General features: G+C 43.1%; 1 protein-coding gene and 1 non-coding gene across 2 annotated transcripts in view; one reads left to right on the top strand and one right to left on the bottom strand.

The window, feature by feature from the left end:
- Positions 1–27200, top strand: part of LOC145361494 (protein KASH5-like) — a 100913-nt gene that overhangs the window by 23565 nt on the left and 50148 nt on the right. The window contains exons 5-8 of the mRNA XM_080217304.1: positions 5899–5960; positions 6329–6395; positions 10138–10296; positions 13546–13663. Coding sequence (XP_080073430.1) covers positions 5899–5960; positions 6329–6395; positions 10138–10296; positions 13546–13663 — 406 coding nt within the window. The remainder of the gene's footprint in view (positions 1–5898; positions 5961–6328; positions 6396–10137; positions 10297–13545; positions 13664–27200) is intronic.
- Positions 9860–10058, bottom strand: LOC145361809 (U2 spliceosomal RNA). The gene has a single exon (XR_013889873.1). It is a non-coding gene; the product is annotated as a U2 spliceosomal RNA (small nuclear RNA).

The following is a 27200-nucleotide window of genomic DNA, read 5'->3' as shown; positions in this document are numbered from 1 at the left end:
GTATTCCTCCCTCTTCATTTACCCATTCAGATGCTTCTTAAACATTGCTAATGTGCCTGCTTCCACCACCATCTCTGGCAGTGCATTCCAGTCACCCAGTATTCTCTGTTTGAAAAATCTTCCCCCATACATCTCCCTTAAACTCCACCCCCCCCCCCCCCCCCCAACCTTGAACCTATGCCCCCTTGTAATTGACACTTCCACCTTGGGAAAATGCCCCTGACTGTCCATCCTGTGCTTGTCATAATTTAGTAGACCTCTCTGAGGTCTTCCCTCAGCCTCCATCTTTCCAGTGAAAATAATCCTAGTTTATTCAACCTTTCCTCAGAACCAACATCCTGGTGAGCCTTCTTTGTCCCCTCTCCAAAGCTTACCTGTCCTTTTGGCCGTGTGGCGACCAGAACTGCAAGCAGTATTCCAAATGCAGTCTAACCAAGGTTTTATAAAGCTGTAACATGATTTCCCAAATCTTGAACCCAGTGCCCTGGCCCGTGAAGGCAAGAATGCCATACACCTTTTTAATAACCTTGGCCACCAGTGTTGCCACTTTTAGGGAAATATGGACCTGCACGCCCAGATTCCTTTGTATATTAATGTTCCTAAGGGTTCTGCCATTTACAGTATAATTCACACCTAAAATGCATCACCTCATATTTGCCTGCATTAAACTCTATCTGCTTTTTGTGTGCTCAAGTCTCCAATCTATCTATATCCTGTGTGTCCTCTGACAATCCTCTGGTGGTACTGCATGGTCCAACTACTTGGTGCACTCTGTGAATGTGCTACCAGATCCATTCTTTGCAACACTTGGGACAGGTAGAGCCTCAGCACATAGTGACACTTGATATTTGCGTATTGAGGATCTATGCATAGCTTCATGCTGTTACACACAAAGGTGGCCATCAGGATGAAGGCGATGTTGTTCATTTTCTCCTCCTGTTTATCTGGAGGTTTGTACATCATGTCCTGATGAATGTGGTTCATTATTGACTCCCAAATGAAGCAGAAAATGGCTCAGGTGATTATCACATAAGAACATAAGAAATAGGAGCAGGAGTAGGCCATCTGGCCCTTCGAGCCTGCCCCACCATTCAATAAGATCATGGCTGATCTGTCGTGGCTCAGTTCCACATTCCCGCCCTCTCCCCATAACCCTTAATCCCCTCTCTTATCAAAAACCCATCAACCCGCGTCTTAAAAATATTTAGCGAGGTAGCCTCCACCACTTCAACGGGCAGAGAATTCCAGAGATTCAGCACCCTTTGAGTAAAGAAGTTCCTCCTCAACTCCGTTCTAAACTGCCCCCCCTTTATCTTGAGGCTGTGCCCCCTAGTCCTACTATCCTTTCTGAGCGGGAAGAGTCTCTCCACCTCTGTCCTATCCATCCCATTCATCATCTTATACATCTCAATGAGATCTCCCCTCATTCTTCTAAACTCTAACGAGTACAAGCCTAATTTATTCAGCCTCTCCTCTTAGCTCAATCTCCTCAACTCCGGCATCAGCCTAGTAAACCTCCTCTGTACTCCCTCCAAGGCCAAAATATCCTTGCGTATTACAGCACAGGAGCGATGAATGGGCCAGACCTTTGCCATATACAGCAACACTAAGAGTGCCTCACACTTGATGACCAGGTTCTTACCTGCAATGGAGAGGAGCATTGCTCCACGTGCCCAGTTTTTGGTTCATTGTATTTACTTGTTCCTTCCAGTTTCTAATGCATATTCTGGTTCCTTTGAGCGTTATCCCCAGCACTTTAGATCGACTGACGTGATGGTGAAGGGAACAAGGTGTCGGTCAGCCCAGTTCCCAAAGAATATGGGTCGCTTTTGCCATGGTTTACCTTGGTTTGAACTGGTAACAGAAGTTGACCAGTCAGCGCTCCAACAGTTGATCCGAGCAGAAGGCGATGACATTGTCCATGTACAGGGAGGTTTTGGTTTGAGTGCCTCTGTTGCCTGGGATCGCCACTCTTCTTAGGCCCATGTCCTACCTGATGGACTCAGTAAACGGTTCTATGTATCACACAAACAGGATGAGAGAGACAGTGCAGCCATGTTTGATTCCAGATTTAATTGGAGAAAACTTTTCTATCCCATCTGTTGATTGAAACTGCGCGACTGATATTTGTGTAGAGTAGTTGGATTCAATTGCAGATTCCTTCTGCAAACTCCATTTTGGAGAGGATATCCATCATGTAGGTGTCAAAGGCCTTTTGATACAGACTGAGGCAGGTATCCACATTCTTGTCCCACACATAGGTGATAGTGTCCCTGGAGTAGTGTGACGCTATCGGAGATCTTTCTGCTTGGAACAGAGCAGGTCTGGTTAGTATTTGGATCACTGACTCCAGAGTAGACCTGGCATTAATGTTTCCTTTCTACACATGCCTCTCTGATGAGAGGTTCAGTGGTTGACTGAGGAGTAAAATGAAGTGGGCCTCATTTTTCCTCTCATCTTCACGTTAGGACTGTACCAATTCCAGGCATTGATGATGGAGAATTGACTTAATGGGTCACTGTTGCTTTTTGTTGCTTTTCGTCCTTGTTGCGTGATACCTCAAATCCCACCTGCTTTTTCTAAACACCAATTTACTCTTCTCTACCAACTTACTTAGCTCTGTTTGAGCCTTTACTGAAAATCTCCATTACCTACTCCAAAAGTTTTTTAGTTTCTGGTAAAAGAAAAGCCAAGACATACGTTAACCGCTATCATTTTAACAAACTTTTGGTCATCCATTCAGTATAACTAGAATGGTTGGGGGGAGAGAATTGAAATGAAGTGACTGGGAGAGTGGAGGTTAGCTTGCAAATAGAGAGAGAGATTGTCAACAGTGTGAGAGGGAGGATAGGTGGGTGATGGAGAAGGGGAGCGCTCAGGCCGAAGGTTTGAGATGTGTCTATTTTAACACTCGGAGTGTTAACAAAGTGGATGAGCTTAGAGTGTGGATCGCTACTTGGAAATGTGATGTGGTGGCCATTACAGAGAGTTGGATGACTCGGGGACAGGACTGGATACTTCAAGTGCCTGGTTTCAGATGTTTCAGGAGAGACAGGGAGGGAGGCAAAAGAGGTGGGGTTGATCAGAGGTAGTGTCACGGCTGTAGAGAAGGTAGACGCCATGGAGGGATTGTCTGCAGAGTCTCTGGGTGGAGGTTCGGAACAGGAAGGGGTCAATAACTTTACTGGGTGTTTTCTATAGGCTGCCCGATACTAACAGGGATGTTGAGGAACAGATAGGGAAACAGATTCTGGAGCGAAGTAACAATAACAGAGTTGTCATGATGGGAGACTTTAATTCCCCAAATATCGATTGGAATCTCCCTAGGGTAAGGGGTTTAGATGGGGAGGAGTTTGTTAGGTGTGTTCAGGAGAGTTTCCTGACACAGTATGTGGATAAGCTGATAAGAGGAGTGGCTAGACTTGATTTGGTATTAGGTAATGAACCTGGACAAGTGGGAGAGCATTTTGGGGATAGTGATCATAACGCTATCTCCTTTACACTAGCATTGGAAAGGATAGGATCAAACAAGTTAGGAAAATGTTTATCTGGAGTAAGGGGAATTATGAAGACATTAGGCAGGAAATTAGAGGCATAAATTGGAAGGAGATTTTTTTCAGGGAAACGTACAAAAGTAATGTGGCAGATTTTCAAGGAATGTTTGTCTGGAGTTCTGCACGACAACATTCTGATGAGACAGGGCAGTTTTGGTAGGTTACAGGAAGCGTGGTGCACGCACGTTGTAATGAACTTAGTCAAGAAGAAAAGCATACAAAACGTCCAGGGAGCTAGGTAATGTTAGGGATCTAGAGGAGCATCAAAATAGAAAAATCGCTGAGACCGGATGGGATGTACCCCAGGCTACTGTGGGAGGCGAGGGAAGAGATTGCAGAGCCTCTGGCGATGATCTTTGTGTAATCAATGGAGACGGGAGAGGTTCCGGAGGATTGTGGATGTGGTTCCTCTATTCAAGAAAGGGGTAAGAGATAGCTCAGGAAAGTATCGACCGCTCAGTCTAACTTCAGTGGTTGGTAAGTTGATGGAGAAGATCCTGAGAGACAGGATTTATGAACATTTGGAGAGGTATAGTATGATCAAAAATAGACAGCATAGCTTTGTCAAAGGCAGATCGTGCCTTATGAGCCTGGTTGAGTTTTTTTGAAGATGTGACTAAACACATTGACGAAGGAAGAGCAGTAGATGTGGTTTATATGGACTTCAGCAAGGCATTCGATAAGGTCCCCCATGCAAGGCTTATTGAGAAAGGAGGGGGCATGGGATTCAAGGGAACATTGCTTTGTGGATCCAGAACAGGCCTGCCCACAGAAGGCAGAGTGGTTGTAGATGGGTTTTTTTCTGCATGGAGGCCGGTCAGCAGTGGAGTGCCCCAGGGATCTGTTCTGGGACCCTTGCTCTTTGTGATTTTTTGTTATAAATGACTTGGATGAGGAAGTGGAGGGATGGATTGGTAAGTTTGCTGATGTCATAGAGGTTGGAGATGTTGTGGATAGTTTGGAGGGATGTCAGAAGTTGCAGCGAGACATTGATAGGATGCAAGACCGGGCAGAGAAGTGGCAGATGGATTTCAGCCGGAACAAGCATGTAGTGGTTCGTTTTGGCTGGTCAAGTGGGATGACGGAATATAATATTAAGGGTAAGACTTTTAGCAGTGTGGAAGATCAGAAGGATATCGGGTTCATAGGACTCTCAAATTGGCTTCGCAGGTAGAGGATGTGGTTAAGAAGGCATATGGGTGTACTGGCCTTCATCAGTCGAGGAATTGAGTTTAGGAGTTGGGAGATAATGCTGCAGCTGTATAAGACCCTGGTCAGACCTCACATGGAGTGCTGTGCTCAGTTCTGGTCACCTCATTACAGGAAGGATGTGGAAGCCATAGAAAGGGTGCAAAGGAGATTTACAAGGATATTGCCTGGATTAGGTGGCATGCCTTATGAGGAGAGGTTGAGAGAGCTCGGTCTTTTCTCCTTGGAGAGACGAGGGATGAGAGGTGACCTGATAGAGGTGTATAAGATGTTGAGAGGTATTGGTTGAGTGGATTCTCAGAGGCTTTTTCCCAGGGCTGAAATGGCTGCCACAGGAGGACACAGGTTTAGGGTGCTGGGGAGTAGATACAGAGGAGATGTCAGGGGTAAGTTTTTCACTCAGAGGGTGGTGGAATCGGCTGCTGGTGATGGTAGTGGAGGCAGATTCGATAGGGTCTTCTAAGAGTCTTTTGGATATGTACATGGGACTTAGTAAGATAGAGGGTTATAGGTAAGTCTAGTAGGTAGGGATATGTTTGGCACAACTTGTGGGCTGAAGGGCCTGTTTGTGCTGTAGCTTTTCTAAGTTCTATCTCCTTTGACTGTCTTTTATTGGGATTTGTCTACATTAGAGTGTTATACAAATGCAAATTGTTATAGTCTGAAGCGCTTTGGAATGTTCCACAGCAACTGTACACATATAATTCCTTTTAGATGCTTTTTTCTAGAGACAAAATTGAGTAGAATTAATTAGACGCTTTGTACAGCCACAAATGAGAGAAATAGGGCAGGAAATCTTTGTTGAAAGCAAGGACTGATATAGATATAAATACATTTTCGCATCTGCCACCTCACTCAAGTAACATTTGAGCACATGTCTAGAGATCTGCCTCTCTCAAGCAGCTTCACTGTTCCTGAAGAAGAAACTACTTGAGGTGAAAGAAAGTAAAATAATGTGTTCAGCTGGTTTGCTTGTTAATTGCCTTCCTTAATGATAATGAACCATGTTGATTAGGAAGGTTGTTTATAATGCAACTTGGTTGGAGATTTAGATAGTAAGGGTGGCTAAGATTTCCAGTGTTTTAAGATATAAAAGAAGCTGGTGACTTGATTATTAAAAATATAATCTCTCTAGGTTCTCCAGTGGAAAGAATGAAGAAGCTACATCCTTTGAAAACATTTGCATTTTACCAGCAGGTTTGTATCATGCTGTATCAATTTTTAAATATTAATTGGTGAAGGGGGACTAATGAAGTTAACATCTTCAGTTTTAGGATTTTATTTCCACTGGCCAATGAGAAAGGTTCTGCATAACATTTGAAACAAGGTAGCAGAAGCGTGTGGCAATAATATTGGGCGTGTTGAACTTTCTGAAATTACTAAACAGAATTAATTGCTTTGTACACAGGCAGAATAGGTTGGAAAATCAGGGCTACTATTTTCTATTTCTGACTTGTTTTCCTTCGAATGTGGCTTCTATGGAATCTTGGGATGATGGAATTAACCTTTGTATTTAATGGTAACTAGCTTTTAACTAATTAGAAAAAAAACAATGTTTTTCCCAGATAAGAAGTCTGATGCAACTTCAGGGCAACTGGAAGGCTATGGAGGTGACGTAAACAGAGGAAATCTGTAAGTATTTGTGTAGCTATTGAATTTAAAATTAGCAAGTACAATCCCAAAACTGTAAAGTATTTTGTTGAACTATTACATTCGTAATGTTTACAGTTTCCATCCAATTCCTACCTCCCTTCCACCCCTTCAAGTCACTTTTAGCAAAAGTGTTCTCAGTTTTCTTAGACAAAATGTTGTATGTATGTGTTCCCTCATCTTTTTGGAAGACAAACACATTGGTCAAGTGGAATGACAGCTGACTCCTGGGCTGTAAATATTGCATAGACCTGAATGTAAAGGCAGCAAAAACCTGATTGACAAGGGAACCTCCAGGACTCAAATGGCCACAAGCCAGAAGAGAAGGAAGAGAAAGAACGGAAATTTCTCTCTTCTGCGTTGCACGCTGGGAAAAGGTGGAAGCAGTGTCTTGAAAAAATGAAGTACTTTCAGCTTCTATAAAGAACTTTGCAGCTGTATCATTCATTGCTGCTATGAAGGCAGGAGAAATATTTAGTATCTGAGTCATGAATGAATCTAATATATGAAAAGAAGAATGAAGAACATTATGAAGACACTGCTGGCCACGAGGAAAGGAGGACTTACTGTTAATAGAGTAGGAATTTCATTTTCTGGAAGCAGATTTTTAATCAGGGAATCAAGAAATAAAGTAGAGCTGAGGTCTATCGGATTAGTCGTGATCTCATTGAATGGCAAAGCTGACTCGATGCTCTTAAGTCTTTTGGTCTTCCCTTGCTACAGCACAAGGCTGAGGCAATGTGATTTCTGCGTCAACAGGAGAAAGGAGGTTTGTGCCATCATGAACATTGGAATAAATCTCAGGACTGGAAGTTATGAGAAGTTGGTGCGTTGTGCTCTGGTCTACAAATGTGCTTGAAAGTTAAACATCAGTCTTGAGGCTTTCTATTTCAAGGATCTTGCTAATAATGGAAAAGACAACGAATGTCAGTACCTTTTCAGAAGTTGTTCTGTAGCGAACACTTCCATCAGATGCTGTGGCAATTTCCTTTGCAGTACAGCATTTATGCACTCCTGTACTGCAATATGTTTACTTTCTTTTGTTGTACCATTTCTAATGTGTGAATCCTTCTGTGGCTTGCTAGTGCTGTGTAACTGCTAAAGACTGGGTTTTTCATTCAGTATCCTATTTAGATAGTTAGACTTCCACCATCTTGCTTAATTTGAATCTATTCAAGCTCTGTTTGATGTTTCACTGTAGTTTGTGCTCCTTCTTTACTGAAGAAAGTTTGGCTCGCTGATGAGATCCAAGTGTGAGCTCCAGTTTACATTTGCATTGGTTAGTAAGTTCTTTACTTTCACTGTTGGTTTGATTCGATTTGGATTTGAACATCTCTTCTTCCTGGATAGCTTTTTGCTGGCTGATTGCAATTGTTGATACATATCATCAGGTGGGCTCAGTGAGTAAGTAGACAAATTCACTTCTTTATTAGCTTTTGAAACAAAAGGATGATTCTCCTCAAAAGAGAAAAGAAAGACGTCATGATCATTGGCAATGGAGTCAGAATGTAGTAAAGTTTAAGACCTCTTGCAGCAGATAGTTTGCCTGGGCAGCAGTTTGATTCTCTTGAATTTATCCTGAAAGAATAAACCAAGATCTACGGGCTTACTAACAACTGGTCACTGCCATTGGTGCATCAGGCTTCTGCCTCTTTTAGCTTGTTTCCAAAGAGAATTGAAAGGTCTGCAATGTCCTCCTGTGGCCCGGTTGATGGTGCTTCTTCAGTAAAGACTGATTCATTGTGTAATGAGTTGACTTCAATTGCTTCTGCAGTTCTGAGCTTTTCTAGTCCTTGGAACACTAATTCCTGAATGTTTGTCTGCTATTATCTACTGTGACCTCATCAACCCTTTGTGGAAGACCAAGCCCTGAACACGCTGCCCTGCTGAGCAGAGAAATTTGCTGGCTCCGTAAGATACAAAGAGTTTCTTTAATTCTTTTCATTATGCCTAAAGATTATTCTGATCTGACCTTTCATTTTGAGCTCTATGCCTCCTGGTTCCTGTAAATTTATTTTTGATGGGTGAATCTGAACATAATCGCCAGCCCGATTTGCCCATTAAGATTGTTACCCTAGCCCCAGTATCCAGTTTAAATTCTGTTATATATTATTTGATTTCCAGCTCTACAGATCAGAACTGCTCATTGGGATCTTTTATTTCTGCCAGGAAATCTTCAGTTCCAAGTTTTTATTTCCAATTTCCTTTACTATTAAAAAGCATTTAGATAGTTCCATGGATACGATGGGTATAGCTGGATATGGGCCAAATGTGGGCTATTGGGATTAGCTTAGGGGTTTTAAAAAAAAATGCGGCATGGACAAGTTGAATCGAAGAGCCTGTTTCCATGCTGTAAACCTCTATGACTCTAGAATGGCTGGAAGCTTGTTCCAATTTTGTTCCTTTTAAATTGTGCTTTAGAACTGCAGAACTATTTCAAATGTCTAGTCCCGCCTTTACAACTTCCCTTGCTGACAAGCATTGTTGCAATGCAGGCTTTTGGCTCAATTTTTTTAATTCATTCGTGGGACATGGGTGTCACTGGCTGGCCAGCATTTATTGTCCATCCCTAGTTGCCCTTGAGAAGGCGGTGGTGTGCTGCCTTCTTGAGCAATTGATACAACTGAGTGACTTGCTAGGCCATTAAAATAGGTGGTATTGTTGACAGTGAGGAAGGTTATCATAAATTGCAGTAGGATCTTGATCAGCAGGGGAAGTGGGCCAAGAAATGACAAATGGAGTTCATACAGATAAGTATGAGGTGTCCCATTTTGGAAAGTCAAATCAAGGTGGGACTTTCACAGACTTTTCATACCTTAGGAAGTATCGTGGAACAGAAGGACCTTGCAGTTCAGGTGCACGGTTCTCAAAAGGTGAAGTCACAGGTAGAAAGGGCAGTGAAGAAGGCTTTTGGCATGCTGGCCTTCATCAGTCAGGGCATTATGTTGCAGTTGTACAGGACATTGGTGAGGCCGCACCTGGAGTATTGTGTTTGTTTTTGGTCACCTTGCTACAGGGAAGATGTTACTAAACTGAAGAGATTTACAAGAGTGTTGCCAGGACTCAAGGGACCGAGTTTTAGGGAGAGAGTGAACAGACTAGGACTTTTTTCTTTGGGGCATAGGAGACTGAGGGGTGATCTTAAGGAGGTGTATAAGATCATGAAAGGCATAGATACGGCGAATGCACTCAAGTCTTTTTCCCAAGGTTGGAGAATCGAGAACATTAAAGTCACTTAGTTTGTAAAATATCCACAGCAATGTTTGAGTTGTGAAGCAAGAGAGAAATAAATATTTTATTCATGAAAAACTAACTAATGTGAAATATTTCTTTTTGTTTTGTTTTTATTCCAATTCAATCCAATCAAGACCAATTCAGAGTCTCAACAAGCTGAGACATTCCCGATCAAAGCTGACAAGACAGGGCTGTCACCTCCTGTTTTGGGCTTGATCTACATGATCCAAGCTATTTGGAGTAGGCATTGCACCTCCTCAAAGGCTTGATCTCATTTGCATCTTAGCCAAAAAGCTGAGATGCCAGTTTTAAAAATTGCTTCAAATAAAGCTAAAATATAATCTAATGACTTCAACCAAGCACAGCATGTCGATACTACACTCGATCTTAGCCAAAAGGCCGAGAAGCAACACAAATCCTGATTTGGGAGTGAGTGTCTTTAAACATTGACTTTGAAGTAACTTTTAAATGTAACTTTTTTGTTCTCAAGAGAAACAACTGAGCTAATCAATGACATTGAATGTCTGGAATACGCGAACAGGAAGTTGGTGGATCAAAATGCAAAACTACAGAGATCAGTAGAGGGATGTGAGGAAGCAAATGTACGTCTGACTGAGGAAATCTTTGACCTGAAAAATAAACTCAAAAGGTAGCTTGAAATAGAATGCCCATGAAAAGCCTGTGCTACAAAACAGTGACCCTACCTAATGATAGAAAATGCTGTATCAATATAAATTAGATGAGTGAACATCAGAATCACAAATGTTTGTTAGTTTAAAATGCAGCTTCTGCCAGCAGAGGGAATCGTGACAGGTGGTGACACTAAATTTGACATCAGTTTCCTGCCAGCAGGAAATTAGTTTGGAATTTTGTTCTCCCATCTTTAATGGCTGGTTAAAGGTGGGTCGGGTCTCTCAGCTTGGTAGCACGGTGATCAGCGCTACTGCCTCAGCGCCAGGGACCCGGGTTCGATTCCCGGCTTGAGTCACTGATTGTGTGGATTTCCTCTGAATGCTGTGGTTTCCTCCCACACTCCAAGGATAAGTTGGTTAGGTCCATTAGCCATGTACCCAAACTGGTGTCAGAGTGTGGCGACTAGGGAATTTTCACAGTAACTTTTTCATTGCTAATGTGTAAATGTAAACCTTATTGTGACACTAATAAATGTTAAACTTTAAAAACTCACTGATCTATGTTACACACATGTTCAAAGACCAATGCGTTGTAGTTAAGTTCCCCCTCCAACTTAAGTGTCCCTCCGGTGGATAATTAAAATGGTCTATTTCACAATGTATGTATACTTGAAGGGTTATTAGGGATAGACAGGAATGTGAGTTTGAAGTTACAGTCAGATCATCCATGATCTTATGGCAGAGCACGCTCAAGGGGTTGAGTGACTGCTGCTGCTCCTAAGTTGTACATTTGCATTTAAGTGGCACGCACCTGGCGAGCTTCACTTCATCAATGACATTGAATTACATAGACTCTGCTTTTGCCTAGCTTGAGGAGTATTGCTGCTATATTTTGGGTGCTTGTATCAGAAGCTGCAACAAGGCTACGCGTGGGAGGTGACATCAGAGGGGAGGGGGAGATGGATGCAGGACTAGGTGGAGTGGTGGAACGAGGGAGGGAAGGGGAAAGACGGGCAGGACTGGCGGTGGTTAAATGTTATGTCAATAAGTCATGATACCAAAACTATGTATCAGATGTTATTCTTCCTTGCTATTTTAGAAAATGGACTCCTGAACCACTAATTGCACCACATCTTTTGGATACTGCCCTTGAGATGTTTATTTTTACACACATTAAAGGACAGAACAATATTTGTAACTTGGGTATCTTTGCCATGTCAGCGCTGATTGCTGTCACATCAGTGACCACATTTTCAACGATGTGGGCTTGGAATATTTGTTAGACCAACAAACCTTTTTCTTTGCACAGTTCTAAGAAAAGAGAGGGCACAGATTTGAAATAATTCATAAAGGAAGCAGAAGTGACATGAGGGAAAGAAATTTCAAGCAGCAAGTGTTAAGGTCTGGATTGTATCGCCTATCAGTGTGGTGGAGGCGGGTTTGAGGTATTCAAAATGCTTATCTGAAAAGGATGTGCAGGGTTACAGGGAGAAGGTGGGGAAATGTTTTTTGTGATGCACTGAATGGCTGCCTTTGATGCTGTAACAATTCTGTGATTCTGCAATTCACTTCTTTGATCCATTGCTTGCAAATGTCTTCATTTATTTTTATTAATTTATGGGATATGGCCATCACTGGAATTTATTGCTTGTCCTTAGTTGCTCTTGAGAAGGGGGTGGTGAACTGCCTTGAGCATGGATGACAGTGCCATTCTGAAATCTCTTTGGGGATGCTTTGCGCTTGAACATCACCATTGAAATTAATTGTCACCTGCTATGTGAGATAGAGTTGCTGTGTATCACATAGTTTCATGACTTGCCATCTTTACAAGGATGGTTTTTTTTCACCAGTCTTGATAATTCTGTACATAAAATGCTTGTTAAACTCAGCAGGTTTGGCAGAATCTGGAGAGAGAAACAGTTAATGTTTCGAGTCCACCTGAACCTTCTACAGAACTGAAGAGGGATAGAAATAAGATGAATTATATACTTGAAAGAGGGATGTGTCAGAATCATATTTCCATCCCTCTTCGGTTCTGTACAAGTTTTGTATAGATTTGAAATGTTAACTGTTTCTCTTCACAGATACTGGCTGAGTTTATGCAGCATTTTTTGTTTTTATTTCAGTTTTCCAGCATCCATAGTATTTTGCTTTTATTTGATAACGGTCTTGCTTGCCGTCATGTCAAAGTTTATTGGTGCTTTGTCCATATTTTTAATGCAGGCAAACTGATATTCGTTCTGACAAATTGGTGGAATTTGGTGGGTTCATTGTCTAGTGAACTGATGGATGCCGTGACATTTAATTTTCTGTGGAATACTGGTATCTTTTAATGAACCTTCTGCACCACCTAGCAGTAGCCTTGACTTTTGGAATATCATCTTTCTTTGCTTCTCTAAATGTGTAGAATATTGGCAGCATGGGTGATGTGACCATTTTGCTGATGTTAAGTCATTCCATTATGATTTTTGACAGTTTAAATTGAGCTGTGTACTGGTTGTTCTTTCTTGAAGGCACTATTGTTGATTGCCTGGGAGTTTGCTGCTGGAATTGGCAGAAGGGAAGTATTGAAACCTTTACATGAATGAGCCTATTGAGGCTATGTGGCCCATTGAGTCATGGCTAATTCGCCTCCTTTTGTGCTGTAATAATTACTCTGTCTTTACAACCAGATGGGGGATTTTAAGAATGTGCTTGAATTGACCAGAAATTGTCCGGTGGTGGGGATGTCAGTTACCCTTGGGTTTTAGTAAAAAGGCGTGATGGGTTATTCAATGCATTTCAATATAAAGGGGATGATTTTTGCTTTGGAATATTATGCACCTCAATGGACGCTCTGTCCTCCATTGATGGAAATTTAGGGCTTTAGTGCAAACAATTTCATAATACGTGCTCCTGGCCTGCACTAAAGTGTAGAATAACTAAATAAAAACAGAAAATGCTGGAAAAGCTCAGCTGGCTTGGCAGCATTTGTGGAGAGAGAAACAGAATGAATGTTTTGAGTCCAGATAACTTCTTCATAACTATTTGTCTCTCTCCACTGATGCTGCTGAGTTTATCCAGCATTTTTTCTGATTTCCAGCACCTGCAGAATTTTGCTTTTATTGTAGAACAATATTCCTGTACCTACATCAGATTCTTCAGGGAACCACATTATAATCATAAGGAAACCACATGGAAACTACTTTTTAAAGTTCAGACCATGTTCTCAGTCCAGACCTGTCCACTGCAGAATGTTAAATAATGGTGCTTATTAACCCTTGCAGCTCCCAACAAGTGTTAATTCATGTGAAGTTACTGGAGAATGAACTGGAGGATTTGAAATCCATTGTGAAGAACCTGGAGGACAAAAATTATAAGCTGCAGAGCCATAACAAACAGCTGGTATGTATAAGTTTCAAATTTGATTTTAAAAGAATACATTAAGGTGAGGTTTACATTTGAAATGCTTGCCTGAATTGAATTTATTTGAACATAGAACCCTACAGTGCAGAAACATTGAGTCTGCACTGACCACAGTCCCACCCAGGCCCTACCCCCACACATTTACCCACTAACCCCTCTAACCTACACATCCCAGGACACTAAGGGGCAATTTTAGCATGGCCAATCAACCTAACCTGCACATCTTTGGACTGTGGGAGGAAACCGGAGGAAACCCATGCAGACACGAGGGGAATGTGCAAACTCCACACAGACAGTGACCTGAGCCGGGAAGCGAACCCAGGTCCCTGGAGCTGTGAAGCAGCAGTGCTAACTACTGTGCTACCGTGCTGCCCACAGTAGCTTTGGGGCTAACTAAAAATAAATTCCTTCTCTCTCCTACTGATCAAGTGGATTACCACAGATAACTGTCATCCTTCACAAAGAAGTCTTGATAGTGATTTGTCAGTAGGTTCTTCAACAGTAAAGAATGTTACATCTAAACCTGATCTTTTCTTCACCTAGTGTCCATAGTATGTTTTCCAGCAGCAGTGACGGGATAGTCATTGGGCAACTGGTGTTCTGAGGCCATTTGTTGACAAAGATGAGCCTCAACTGAGATAAGGAACAGATCACACAAAGATGCCACAGGAGGAAGATAACATAGACATGTAGCAGGATCCCTGATAGAGTGAATAAGTCTGAGAGAAAAGAGTGTATTATATTTCTCAAATTGCACTAAAAGGACCGCTGAGTGGGTTCATCATTCCATTTGTCCCAGTTGGGACCTGTTGTGTTCATCATAGGCTTGTGGTTCTTGTTTTACTTTATTTTTGCAGTAAAGCATTGTTCCTTTGCAGCCGACTCCTGGAGTTATGATAAAGAAAAGGGAAGGTAATAACCATCTGACAGATTGAATCCTTGTCCTTGATTCATTGATTAGAAGAGTTTGAAGAGGTTATTGGTAGCTTACCCAATGGCAATCTCCAGCAAAAGGGTATATTCACAAGTGCTCAGACACAGGGTACTGTCACACATCATATACTGGAGAGGTGACAGTGCTTATTGGATGGCTGTTAACCCCAGAATGGAAGAGGAGGAGTAGGAAAATCACATCAACGCATTCTGTGCCAACCATACATCGAGAATCATAGAATCTCTGCAGTGCAGAAGGAGGCTATTCAGCCCATTGAGCCTGCACTGACAGCAATTCACCCAGGCCCTATGCCTGTGACAAATGTATTTATCCATCTAATTCCCCCTGACACGAAGGGGCACCTTAACGTAGTTAATCAACCTAATCTGCACATTTTTGGGCTATGGGAGGAAACGGGAGCACCTGGAGGAAACCCATGCAGACACGGAGATAATGTACAAATTCCACACAGAGAGTCACCGGAGGCCAGAATCGAACCTGGGACCCTGGCACTGTGAAGTAGCAGTCCTAGCCACTATGCCGCTGCCCACTAAATCTAGAACCATGAGCGTATGCTTTTTCTGTCCAATTAATTACTGCATCATATCTACACTGTAGTTTGTTAAGCAACTTAATAAACCATTTAAAATTCCTTATGACTATTTATGAATCTGTGGCCCCTGAAATTGGCAGACTCTTACAGTAATTTCTTTTGAACACGTATCTTCCTGTGTTTCTTTGAATTCAGTATTGATTAGGGTTCAAACCAAGCTTTAAATCAGCACTGCACAGGTTGAATATAAATACCTATCCTTTAAAAAAGAAACAGAATCTTTTCTTGTCCTGAGAGAACATGGTGATTTGTTCCAACTGGACTGAATTCAAACACAAACTCAATGAGGAAAAGAATGTTCCAACTTTATTTACAGATGCTAGGGCCTTTCTTTCTACTTCCTCAGGCCTCAGCTTTGAAGACCATGTTCCAGTGAACTGTCATACAGTATTAACTTGTATTTAAATGGCACTTTTAGTGTTAAGAATGTCCCAAAATGTTTTATAGGATGTATTCAAAAAGATAACCAAAATGTAGGTAATAGAAGTGGGTATTAAGAAAAAAGGCAGATGAGGGCAGTTGAAATGTGCGTGAGTTCCACGTTTGGATTTCAGACTGACGCGTAGCTGCTAATGGCATAGTTGCCGATGTGGATGGGAGATGTACAAGAAGAGTCAAGGGAACAGGACTTTCCAGGTGGGAAGGAAGTGTACGGCTGAAGTGATCTTTGATGAGGAGGAGGCAACATCATGTGGAAATTTAAGCCAGAAGATGAGAATTTTAATAGTTGAACAAAGTCAGCCGGTGGACTTTGTGCAAGGAAAGATATATTTTTATTCTTTCATTGGATGTGGGCATCACTGGCAAGGCAAGCCATTGTTGCACGTTGCTAATTGTTCTTAAGAAGGTAATGTTGAGCCTTAATTGTCTGATGTGGGTATTCCCACAGTGCTGTCAGGAAGGGAGTTTGAGAATTAGGGGATAGCCAATGTTGTCCTGTTATTTAAGAAGGGTAGCAAGGATAACCCAGGTAATTATAAACCAATGAGCTTGACATCAGTGATAGTGAAATTGTCAGAGTAGATTCTTAGGATCTGTAAACACGGGCGGCACAGTGGTTAGCACTGTTGTCTCACAGCGCCAGGGACCTCGGTTCCATTCCAGCCTCGGGTCACTGTGTGGAGTTTGCACATTCTCCCAGTGTCTGGGTGGGTTTGTTCCTGGTGCTCCAGTTTCCTTCCGCACTCCAAAGATGTGTGGGTGAGATGGTTTGGTCATGCTAAATTGACCCTAGAGTCAGGGGATTAACAGGGTAAATATGTGGGGTTACAGGGATAGGGCCTGAGTAGGATTGTGGTTGGTGCATATTTGATGGGCCAAGTGGCTTCCTTCTTCACAAATAGGGATTCTATGATACAAGGGGCGGCACTGTAGCACAGTGATTAGCACTGCTGCCTCTCAGCACCAGCTCGATTCCTGACTTGGGTTACTGTCTGTGTAGAGTTTGCACATTCTCCCCATGTCTGTGTGGGTTTCCTCTGGTGCTTCGGTTTCCCCCACAGTCCAAAGTTGCACGGGTTAGGCGGATTAGCCATGCAAAATTGCCCCTTAGTTAGGGGGACTAGCTAGGATAAATGCATGGTGTTATGGGGATGGAGCCTGGTGAGATTGTTGTCAGTGCAGGCTCAGTGGGCCGAACGGCCTCCTTCTCCACTGTAGGTTTCTATGATTCTATGACATTTGGAACTCAATAATCTTAATAGTGACAGACAGCATGATTTTGTACAAGAGAAGTCATGTCTCACTAATTCAGTTTTTTGAGGACGTGACAAAAATGATTGACAAGGGAAGGGCCATGGGTGTTGTCTACATGGACTTTAGTAAAGCATTTGACAAGATCCCTCATGGCAGGCTGGTACAAAAAGATTAAATCACACGGGATCAGGGGTGAACTGGCCAGATTCCTTGGCCAAGCCAGAACTGGCTTGGCCACAGAATACAGAGGGTAGCGGTGGAAGGGTGTTTTTCTGAATGGAGGTCTGTAAATAGTGATGTTATGCAGGAAGCAGTGCTGGGACCTCTGCTGTTTGTTATACATATAAATGACTTGGAAGAAAATGTAGCTGGTCTGATTAGCAAGTTTGTGGATGATACTAAGAGTTGTGGATAATGATGAAGATTGTCAGAGAATACAGCAGGATATAGAAAGGCTGGAAAATCGGGAGGGGGGAGAAATGGCAGATGGAATTTAATCTGGACAAATGTGAGGTGATGCGTTTTGGTAGATCCAGTTCAGGTGGGAGCTATAAAGTAAATGGCAGAACCACCAGGAGCATAGCGACACAGAGATCTGGGCATGAAGGTGCACAGATCCTTTGAAGTGGCAGCACAGGTGGCAAAGACGGTGAAGAAAGCATATGGCATGCTTGCCTTCATCGACCGAGGCATCGAGCATAAAAATTGGGAAATTATGTTCCACTTATATAAAAGTTGGTTTGGCCTCATTTGGAATACTGTGTCTAGTTCTGGTCACCACATTACCAGAAGGATGTTGCGGCTTGGCGAGAGTACAGAAAAGGTTTATCAGGATGTTACCTGGTATGGAGGGGATTAGCTATGAGGAGAGATTGAATTAATGGGATTGTTCTCCCTGGAATGACAAAGGCTGGGTGGCGTCCTGATGGAAATTGATAAAAATATGAGGGCATAGATAGGGTGAACAGTTGAAAGCTTTTTCCCAGGGCAGAAATGACAATTACGAGGGGGCACAAGTTCAAAGCACGGGAGGAAAGGTTCAGTGGAGATTTGTGGGGGAAGTTTTTACACAGAGGATGGTGGGGGCCTGGAATGCACCGCCAAGTGAGGTGGTTGAGGAAGATACATTAGTGACATTTAAGACTTATCTGGATAGACACATGAACAGGTGGGGAACAGTGGGATACTGGTGGTTGATCTAGATAGGACAAAGTGTTTGGTGCAGGCTTGGAGGGCCAAAGGCCCTATTTCTATGCTGTACTGTTCTTTATTCTTTGATTTTAATCCAGCTGTAGTAAATGAAAAATTATATAGTTAAAAGTCAAGATAGCATGTGGTTTGGAGGGGAACTTGCACGTGGTAGTGTTCCATGCATTTGCTGCTTTTGTCCTGCTCAAAGTAGTGGTTGCAGGTTTGAAAGGTGCTGCTGAAGGAAACATGGTGAGTTGTTGCTGTGCATTTTGTATATAAGTAGATACCGCTATCACCGGTGCGCTGGTGGTAGAGGCGGTGAATGTTTAAGCTGGTCAGGTAGAATGCATTCAACACCAGATTCATCAACTGCACTCACAAGATAGCCCCGAACATTACCCAAGCATAACGCAGTGCCATCCATGCTCTAAAGACCAACTGCAACATTGTCATCAAACCAGCAAAGTAGTGGCTTCAGTATCGTCATACTGAACACAACGGATGACTGCAAACAAGTGTACTGGCAACTGAACAACAAGGAACACTACAGACAGTTATCCGCAGATCCAACCAAAGAACACACCCGTTAACTCAACATTGTTATCAAGACTTTTGATCCGGACCTTCAGAGCCCCCTCCATGCTCTCATTCCATGTACTCCCCAAGTTAGAGACCTCTACTGCCTCCCAAAGATACACAGAGCAAACACATCTGGCCTTCCCATCGTATTGGGCAATGGGACTGTGTGCGAGAACCTCTCCGGCTACATCGAGGGCAGCCTGAAACCCATTGTACAAAGAACCCTTAGCTTTTGTTGCAACATTGTGGACTTCCTACAAAAACTCAGCGCACGTGGAGCAGTTGAACCACTCCTTGTCGCAATGGATGTCTTGATGCTCTTCACCAATGTCCCCCATGACGATGGCATTGCTGCAACTGCCTCAGTACTCAATGCCGACAACTGCCAGTTTCCAGATGCAATTTTACAACTCTTTCACTTCATCCTGGACCACATTGTCTTCACCTTCAACAACCAGTTCTTCATCCAGACACACGGAACAGCCATGGGGACCAAATTCGCACCTCAATATGCCAACATCTTCATGCACAGGCTTGAACAAGACTTCTGCACAGGACCTTCTACCGATGCTATACACTAGATACATCAATGACATTTTCTTCATTTTGGACTCATGGTGAACAATCACTGAAACAACTATATGATGACATCAACAAGCTCCATCCCACCATCAGAATCATCATGGACTATTCTCCGGAATTGGTTGCATTCTTGGACACTCGCATCTCCATCAAGGACGGTCATCTCAGCACCTCACTGTACCGCAAGCCCACAGCCTCATGATGCTCCACTTCTCCAGCTTCCACCCTAAACACGTTAAAGAAGCCATCCCCTACGGACAAACCTTTGGAAAAAGCAGGATCTGCTCAGATGAGGAGGATCGCAACAGGCACCTCCAGACGCTGAAAAATGCCCTCATAACAACAGGATGTGGCGCTCGACTCATCGATCGACAGTTCTGACGCGCCACAGCGAAAAACTGCATTGACCTCCTCAGAAGACAAAACACGGGACACAGTGGACAGAGTACCCTTCGTCGTCCAGTACTTCCCCAGAGCAGAGAAGCTACGACGTCTTCTCTGGAGTCTTCATGCCATTGATGAAGATGAACATCTTGCCAAGGCCATCCCCACACCCCCACTTCTTGCCTTCAAACAACCGCATAACCTCAAAGAGACCATTGTCTGCAGCAAACTACCCAGCCTTCAGGAGAACAGTGACCACAACACCACATAATCCTGCCACAGCAACCTCTGCAAGACATGCTGGATCATTGACACGGATGCCATCATCTCACGTGAGAATACCATCCACCGGGGCACGGCACATACTCTTGCAACTTGGCCAGTGTTGTCTACCTAATATGCTGCAGGAAAGGATGTCCTGAATCTTGGTACATTGGGGAGACCATGCAGACGCTACGACGATGGATGAATGAACACTGCTCGACAATCACCAGGTAAGACTGTCCCCTTCCTGTTGGTGAACGCTTCAGTGGTCACGGGCACTCGGCCTCTGGTCTTTGGGTAAACGCTCTCCAAGGCGGCCTTCAAGACATATGACAGCGCAGAGTCGCTGAGCAGAAACTGATAGCCAAGTTCCGCACACCTGAGGATGGCCTGAACTGGGATCTTGGGTTCATGTCACACTATCTGTAACCCCCATGACTTACCTGGGCTTGCAACATCTCACTTACTGTTGTGTCTGGAGACAATACACATCTCTTGAACCAATGTATAATGCTTTCTCCACTCACATTGTCTGCACCTTTTAAGACTTGAATAGCAGATTAGCTATAAAGACTTGCATTCTAATCAGTATTCTGTAAACTGTGTGTGCCTTTATATGCCCTGTTTCTGATCAGAATTCTCCACTTACCTGACGAAGGAACAGTGTTCCGAAAGCTTGTGGCGTTTACTGTCAAATAAACCTGTTGGACTTTAACCTGGTGTTGTGAGACTTCTTACTGAGTGTACTGGGGATACAGGAGTATACTCAAGGATGAGATGGCTTTGGCTGAGAGGATTAAGGTGAATCCAAAGGGATCCTTTATGTATATTAAAGGAAAAAGAATAACTAGAGAGAGAGAATAGGACCCTTTAAGGACCAAAGTAGACACACGTGAATCCGCAGGAGATGGTCAAGGTTCTCAATAAATATTTCTCCTCTCTGTTTACTGTGGAGAAAAACATGAAGACTTGGAAACCTGGGAAAGTTAGCAGCGATATATTGAGGACAGTTCGCATTACAGTAGAGGAGGTGATGGATGTATTAAAATGTATGGAGATGGATAAATCTCCTGGCCCTGACCAGGTGTGTCCAAGAACACTGCGTGAGGCTAGAGAAGAAATTGGAGCCCTGGCTGAGATATTTGCATCATCATTAGCCTTGAGTGAGGTACCAGAAGACTGGAGGGGAGCAAATGTTATGCTCTTACTTAAGAAGGCTGCAAAGAAAATCTTGGGAATTATAGAGCGGTAAGCCTAACATTCGTGGTGGGTATGTTGAGAGATAAGATATACAGACATTTGGAAAGACAAGGTATGATTAGGAGTAGTCAGCACGGCTTTGTGCGTGGGAGATCATGCCTTACTAATTTGTTGGAGTTCTTTGAAGTGACCAGGATGGTTGATGAGGGCAGGGCAGTAGATGTAGTCTATATGGACTTCAGTAAGGCTTTTATTAAAGTTCCACGTGGTAGGCTGCTCTGGAAGATTTAGATCATGTGAAATCCAGGGAGAGCCAGCAAATTAAATATACAATTAGCTTGATGGTAGGAAGCAGAGAGTAATGGTGGAAGGGTGCTTGTCCATCTGGAGGCCTGTGACTTATGGTGTGCCTCAGAGATCAGTGCTGGGCCCATTGCTATTTGTTAACTATATCGACGATTTGGATGAGAATGTACAAGACATGATCAATAAGTTTACAGATAACACTAAAATAGGTGGAATTGTAGACAATGAGGAAGGTTATCAAAAATTGCAGCAGGATCTTAATCAGCTGGGGAATGGGCCAAGAACTGACATTTATATTAATGATTTGGATGAGAATATAGGGGGCACGGTCAGTAAGTTTGCACATGACACCAAGATTGGTGGCATAGTGGACAGTGAAGAAAGTTTTAGCACTGATTGCAACGGGATCTTGATCAGTTGGGCCACTGGTTTGACAAATGGCAAATGGAGTTTGATTTAGATAAATGTGAGGTGATGCATTTTGGTAGATTGAACCAGAGCAGGAACTTAGTTAATAGAACATGGAAAAACTACAACACAAACAGGCACTCCGGCCCACAAGTTGCACCAATCATATCGCTACCTACTAGGCTTACCTATAACCCTCAATCCTATTAAGTCCCATGTACTCACCCAGAAGTCTCTTAAAAGACCCTATGGAATTTGCCTCCACCACCATCACTGGCAGCCAATTCCACGCACCCCCCATCCTCTGAGTGAAAAACTTACCCCTGACATCATCTCTGTACCTACTCCCCAGCACCCTAAACCTGTGTCCTCTTGTGGCAGCCATTTCAGCCTTGGGAAATACCTCTCAACATCTTATACACCTCTATCAGGTCACCTCTCATCCTTCGTCTCTCCAAGGAGAAAAGACCGAGCTCTCTCAACCACTCCTCATAAGGCATGCCACCCAATCCGGCCAATGTTCTTGTAAATCTCCTCTGCACCCTTTCAATGGCTTCCACGTCCTTCCTGTAATGAGGTGACCAGAACTGAGCACAGTACTCCAAGTGGGGCCTGACCAGGGTCTTATACAATTGCAGCATTATCTCCCGACCCTTAAACTCAATTCATCATTGAGAAAGAATTAATGGGAACCTGAGGAACAACATTTTTACACAGAGTGTGGTATGTATGAGCTGCCGGAGGAAGTGGTTGAGACAGAGACATTGACAACATTTAAAAGGCATTTGGACAGATACTGGGATAGGAAAGACTTCAAGGGATATGGGTCAAATGCAGGCAAATGGGGTTCGCTTAGACAGGCATTTCGGTTGTCGTGGACAATTTTGGGACGACGATCCTGTTTCCGTGCCATAGATTCCAGCATTCTATAATTCTTCAAATGATGCCTAGGAACAATATTACTAGGGTCAGTGCTCCTTTAAACTTTTCTGGAAAAGTCCATTTATTCTTTCTAAGAAGCTTAAAACAATGGAAGTTCTGACTCTTATTAGTTATGTAATTATATATTTTATGTAGAGAAAATAGGGAGGAATTTAAAATGTGGATTAAGAGGACTGAAAGTGATCATGGAATGTCTTTGGCAAAACATAGTCAAGGAGAATCCCAAGGCATTTTATGCATATGTTAGGAGGAAGAGGGTGGCAAGAGAAGGAGTAGGCCCACTTAAGGACAAAGGAAGGAAGTTATGTCTGGAGCCACAGGAAGTATGTGAGATCCTTACTAAGTACTTTGCATCGGCATTCACCAAGGAGAAGGACATGACGAATGTTGAAGTCAGGAATGGGCGTGTGAGCGCTCTAGAGAATGTCAATATATCAAAGGACGAAGTGATGGGGATTCTAAATTGCATTGAGGTAGAACATAAGAACATAAGAAATAGGAGCAGGAGTAGGCCAAGTAGGCCATCTAGCCCTTCGAGCCTGCCCCGCCATTCAATAAGATCACGGCTGATCTGAAGTGGCTCAGTTCCACTTTCCCGCTTTTTCCCCGTAACCCTTAATTCCCTTGTCTACCAAAAATCTATCTACCCGTGTCTTAAATATATTTAGTGAGGTAGCCTCCACTACTTCAACGGGCAGAGAATTCCAGAGATTCACCACCCTTTTGAGTGAAGAAGTTCCTCCTCAACTCTGTTCTAAACTGCCCCCCACCCTTATCTTGAGGCTGTGCCCCCTAGTCCTGCTGCTCTTTCTGAGCGGGAAGAATCTCTCTACTTCTACCCTATCCATCCCTTTCATTATCTTATACGTCTCTATAAGATCCTCCCTCATCCTTCTAAACTCCAACGAGTACAGATCCAGTCTATTTAGTCTCTCTTCATAGTCTAACTTCCTCATCTCCGGTATCAGCTTAGTGAACCTCCTCTGCACTCCCTCTAAGGCCAAAATATCCTTGCGCAAGTGCGGCAACCAAAACTGCACACAGTACTCCAGCTGCGGCCTCACCAGTGCCCTGTACAGTTGCAGCAAGACCTCCCTGCTTTTATGTTCTAGACAAGTCTAGGTAGACAAGTCCCTGGAGCCAGATGGGATCGATCTCAGGTTACTGCTGGAAGGAAGGGAAGAAATAGCTGGGGCCTTAACAGATATCTTCATGCTCTCTTTGACCGTAGGTGAGGTTCCAGACAACTCGATTGTGTAAGTCGTTGGTGAGGCCTCACTTAGAGTATTGTTACAGTTTTGGTCACCCTGTTAGAGGAAGGACATTGATAAACTGAAAGGAGTGCAAAGAAAATTTGGAGGATGTTGCCAGGACCAGTGGGCCTGAATTATAAGGAGCAGTTGGCCAGGCTAGGGCTTTATTGCTTGTAATGTAGGAGAATGAGGGGTGACCTTACTGAGGTGTTTAAAATTATGAGGGGCCCACGTAGAATGCATGCACATAGCCTTTTTCCCAGGATAGGGGAATTGAAAACTGGAAGGCGTGGAACATAAGAACAGAAGAACTAGGAGCGGGAGTATGCCATTGAGCCTGCTCAAGTGGCCTTAGGATTCAGAAAGGTACAAAAACTAATACCTCCGTTAATAACATCTCCTGAGTTTTCCTTCCTTTTTAACTTTTTTCCTGATTTTCAATGTAGTTGAAACCTTCTCCCCACTTGCTAACCTGCTGCTTTGTTTTCCATTAATCATTATACTTCCTGTAGTTTTACTCTTCCCTTCTACCCAACTTGCTAGTTTAAATTCCCTGTGAGCACCCTATTTATCCTTTTCGCACTGGTCCCAGATTGGTTCAGGTGAAGACCGTCCCAACGATACAGATCCCCCCTGTTCCAATAGTGATGCCATTGCTCCATGAAATGGAATCCTTCTTTCCTGCACCATTCCTTTCGCCATGTGTTAAATTCCCTAATTTTCTCAACCTAGTGCCAATTTGCTCATGGCTCAGGTAGTGTTCCAAAGATTATAACCCTTCAGGACTGTTCTTTAATTTAGTTCCTAGTGCTTGATAGTCGCCAAACAGATCCTCTTTCCTAGTTTTGCCTGTGTTTTGTCCCAACATGGACCACAAAAACTGGATCCACCCCCTTCATTCCAATATCCTTTCAAGTCGGTCAGAGATGCCCATCACCCTGGCACTAGGCAGGCAACATATCATGCGGGTCTCACGATCTGGCTTACAAAGGATGCTATCAATCCCCCAAATTATAGGATCTCCTACAATGACCACTTGTCTTTTAGCTCTCCCCTCTTGAATGGCCTCCTGTACCACTGTGCAGTGGTCGGCTAGCTCATCCTCCCTAGAGCCCTTTTCCTCATCCACACAGGGAGCAAGTACGTCATACCTGTTGGACAAGGTCAAGAGCTCAAGCTCCTCAGTTCCTAAATTCTGGATCCCTCTATCTGCCTCACTTGCATAAGGTTTAAGGTGGGGGGAAAGATTTAAAAGGGACCCGAAGACAACTACTTCATGCAGAGGGTGGTGTGTGTATGAAATGAGTTGCCAGAGAAAGTGGTTAAGACAGTTCCAGTAGCAACATTTAGAAAACATTTGTATATGTACATAGATGAAAAAGGATTAGAGGAATATGGGCCAAACGTGGGCAATTGGAACTAGATTGGTTGGGCTGAAGGGGCTGTTTCCATGCTGTATTGCTCTATGATTCTATGACTGGAGAATAGCCAGAATTTTTTCATTGTTTAAGACAGGAAGCGGGGATAATAAAGGAAATTATAGGCCAGTGAGCCTGACATCTGGTAGAGAAGCTTTTGGAGATGATACTTGGGGACAGGATATATGCACATTTGGAAGAAAATAGACTAGTTACTGATTGCCGTATGGTTTTGTACAGGGAAGGTCATGTTTCACCAACTTGATTGAAATTGAGTTTTTGGAAGAGGTGACAAAAATAATTGAAGGAAGGGCTGTGGATCCCGTTTGTATGAACTTTAGATAGGCATTTGACAAGGCCCCACATGGCAGACTGGTGCAAAAATTAAATCGCATGGAATTCAGGGTGGGCTGGTTAGATGGATACAATTACACTGGTTTAGTTATAGAAGACAGATAGTAGAAGTGGAAGGGCGTTTCTCAGAATGGAGATCTAGTGGTGTTCGCAGGGATCAATGCTGGACCTCTGTAGTACGTATAAATGATGTGGAGAAAAATGTGGGTGGTCTGATTAATAAGTTTCTGGATGACATGAAGATTGGTGAAGTTGCTGCTAGCGCCGAGGATTGTCAGAGGATACAACAGGATATATAGATAGATTGGAGACTTGGCCACATAATGGCAGATGGAGTTAATCTGGACAAATGTGAGGTGATGTATTTTGGAGGATCAAATTTAGGTGTGATTATACTGTAAATGGCAGCACCCTAAAGTACATTAATACACAGAAGGATCTGGGCATATAGGCCCACATTTCCCCAAAGATGGCAACACGGGTGGCCAAGATAATTAAGAAGGCATATGGCCTTCTTGCCATTACGGGCCGGGGCATCGAGTACAAGAGTTGGTAAATCATGTTACAGCTATATAAAATTTTGGTTAGGCCACATTTGGAATATTGCATGCAGTTCTGGTTGCCACACTATTTGAAGGACAGGGAAGCTTTGGAGAGGGTGCAGAGAAAATCCAACAGGATGTTGCCTGGTCATAAGGGCACTGGCTATGAGGAGAGGTTGAATAAACTAAGATGGTTTTCACTGGAAAGATAGAGGCTGAGGGGAGACCTGATAAAGATCTACAGAATTATGAGAGGCATAGAAAGAGTGGATAGTCAGAAGCTTTTTCCCAGGGTGGAAGTGTCAATTACAAAGAGGTACAAGGTTCAAAATGCGAGGGGAAAGTTTAAGGGAAATGTGCAGGGCAAGTTTTTACGCAGAGTGATGGATGCCTGGAATGTGCTGCCAGTTGAGGTGGTGGAAGCAGGCACATCAGCAACATTTAAGAGGCATCTGGATGGGTACATAAATAGGGAGGGAATAGAGGGATATGGACTGAGTAAGGGCAGAAATTATTTTTAAAGTTTATTTGGGGCGTCTGATCGCCACAGACTTGGAGGGCTGAAGGGCATGTTCCTGCACTGTACTTTCCTTTGTTGTTTGTTCTCTTATAAACAGCAGCCTTTGAAGTTTGGCATCATCTGATTGCTACTCTTTGATTGAATTCACCTCCTATCCTGACATTTACTGTCTAGCTGGTGTCCTGCTTTATAGATTTTGCCTTTAATTAGATTCCCAAATTCAAAATTAATGAAAACATTCCAATTGAAATAGATATGCTAAAGTCTAGTTGAAGAATTGCAGATATGATTGAAATTATTCCAGTGTTGCAATAAAATATAATGAAAAAAA

Source organism: Carcharhinus amblyrhynchos, chromosome 35 (genome assembly GCF_965287045.1).
Source record: "Carcharhinus amblyrhynchos chromosome 35, sCarAmb.v2.hapA, whole genome shotgun sequence".
In the NCBI taxonomy this organism is placed as follows: Eukaryota; Metazoa; Chordata; class Chondrichthyes; order Carcharhiniformes; family Carcharhinidae; genus Carcharhinus; species Carcharhinus amblyrhynchos.
The sequence above is the reverse complement of the archived record's forward strand: the minus strand, read 5'-3'. Positions and strand labels throughout refer to the sequence as shown.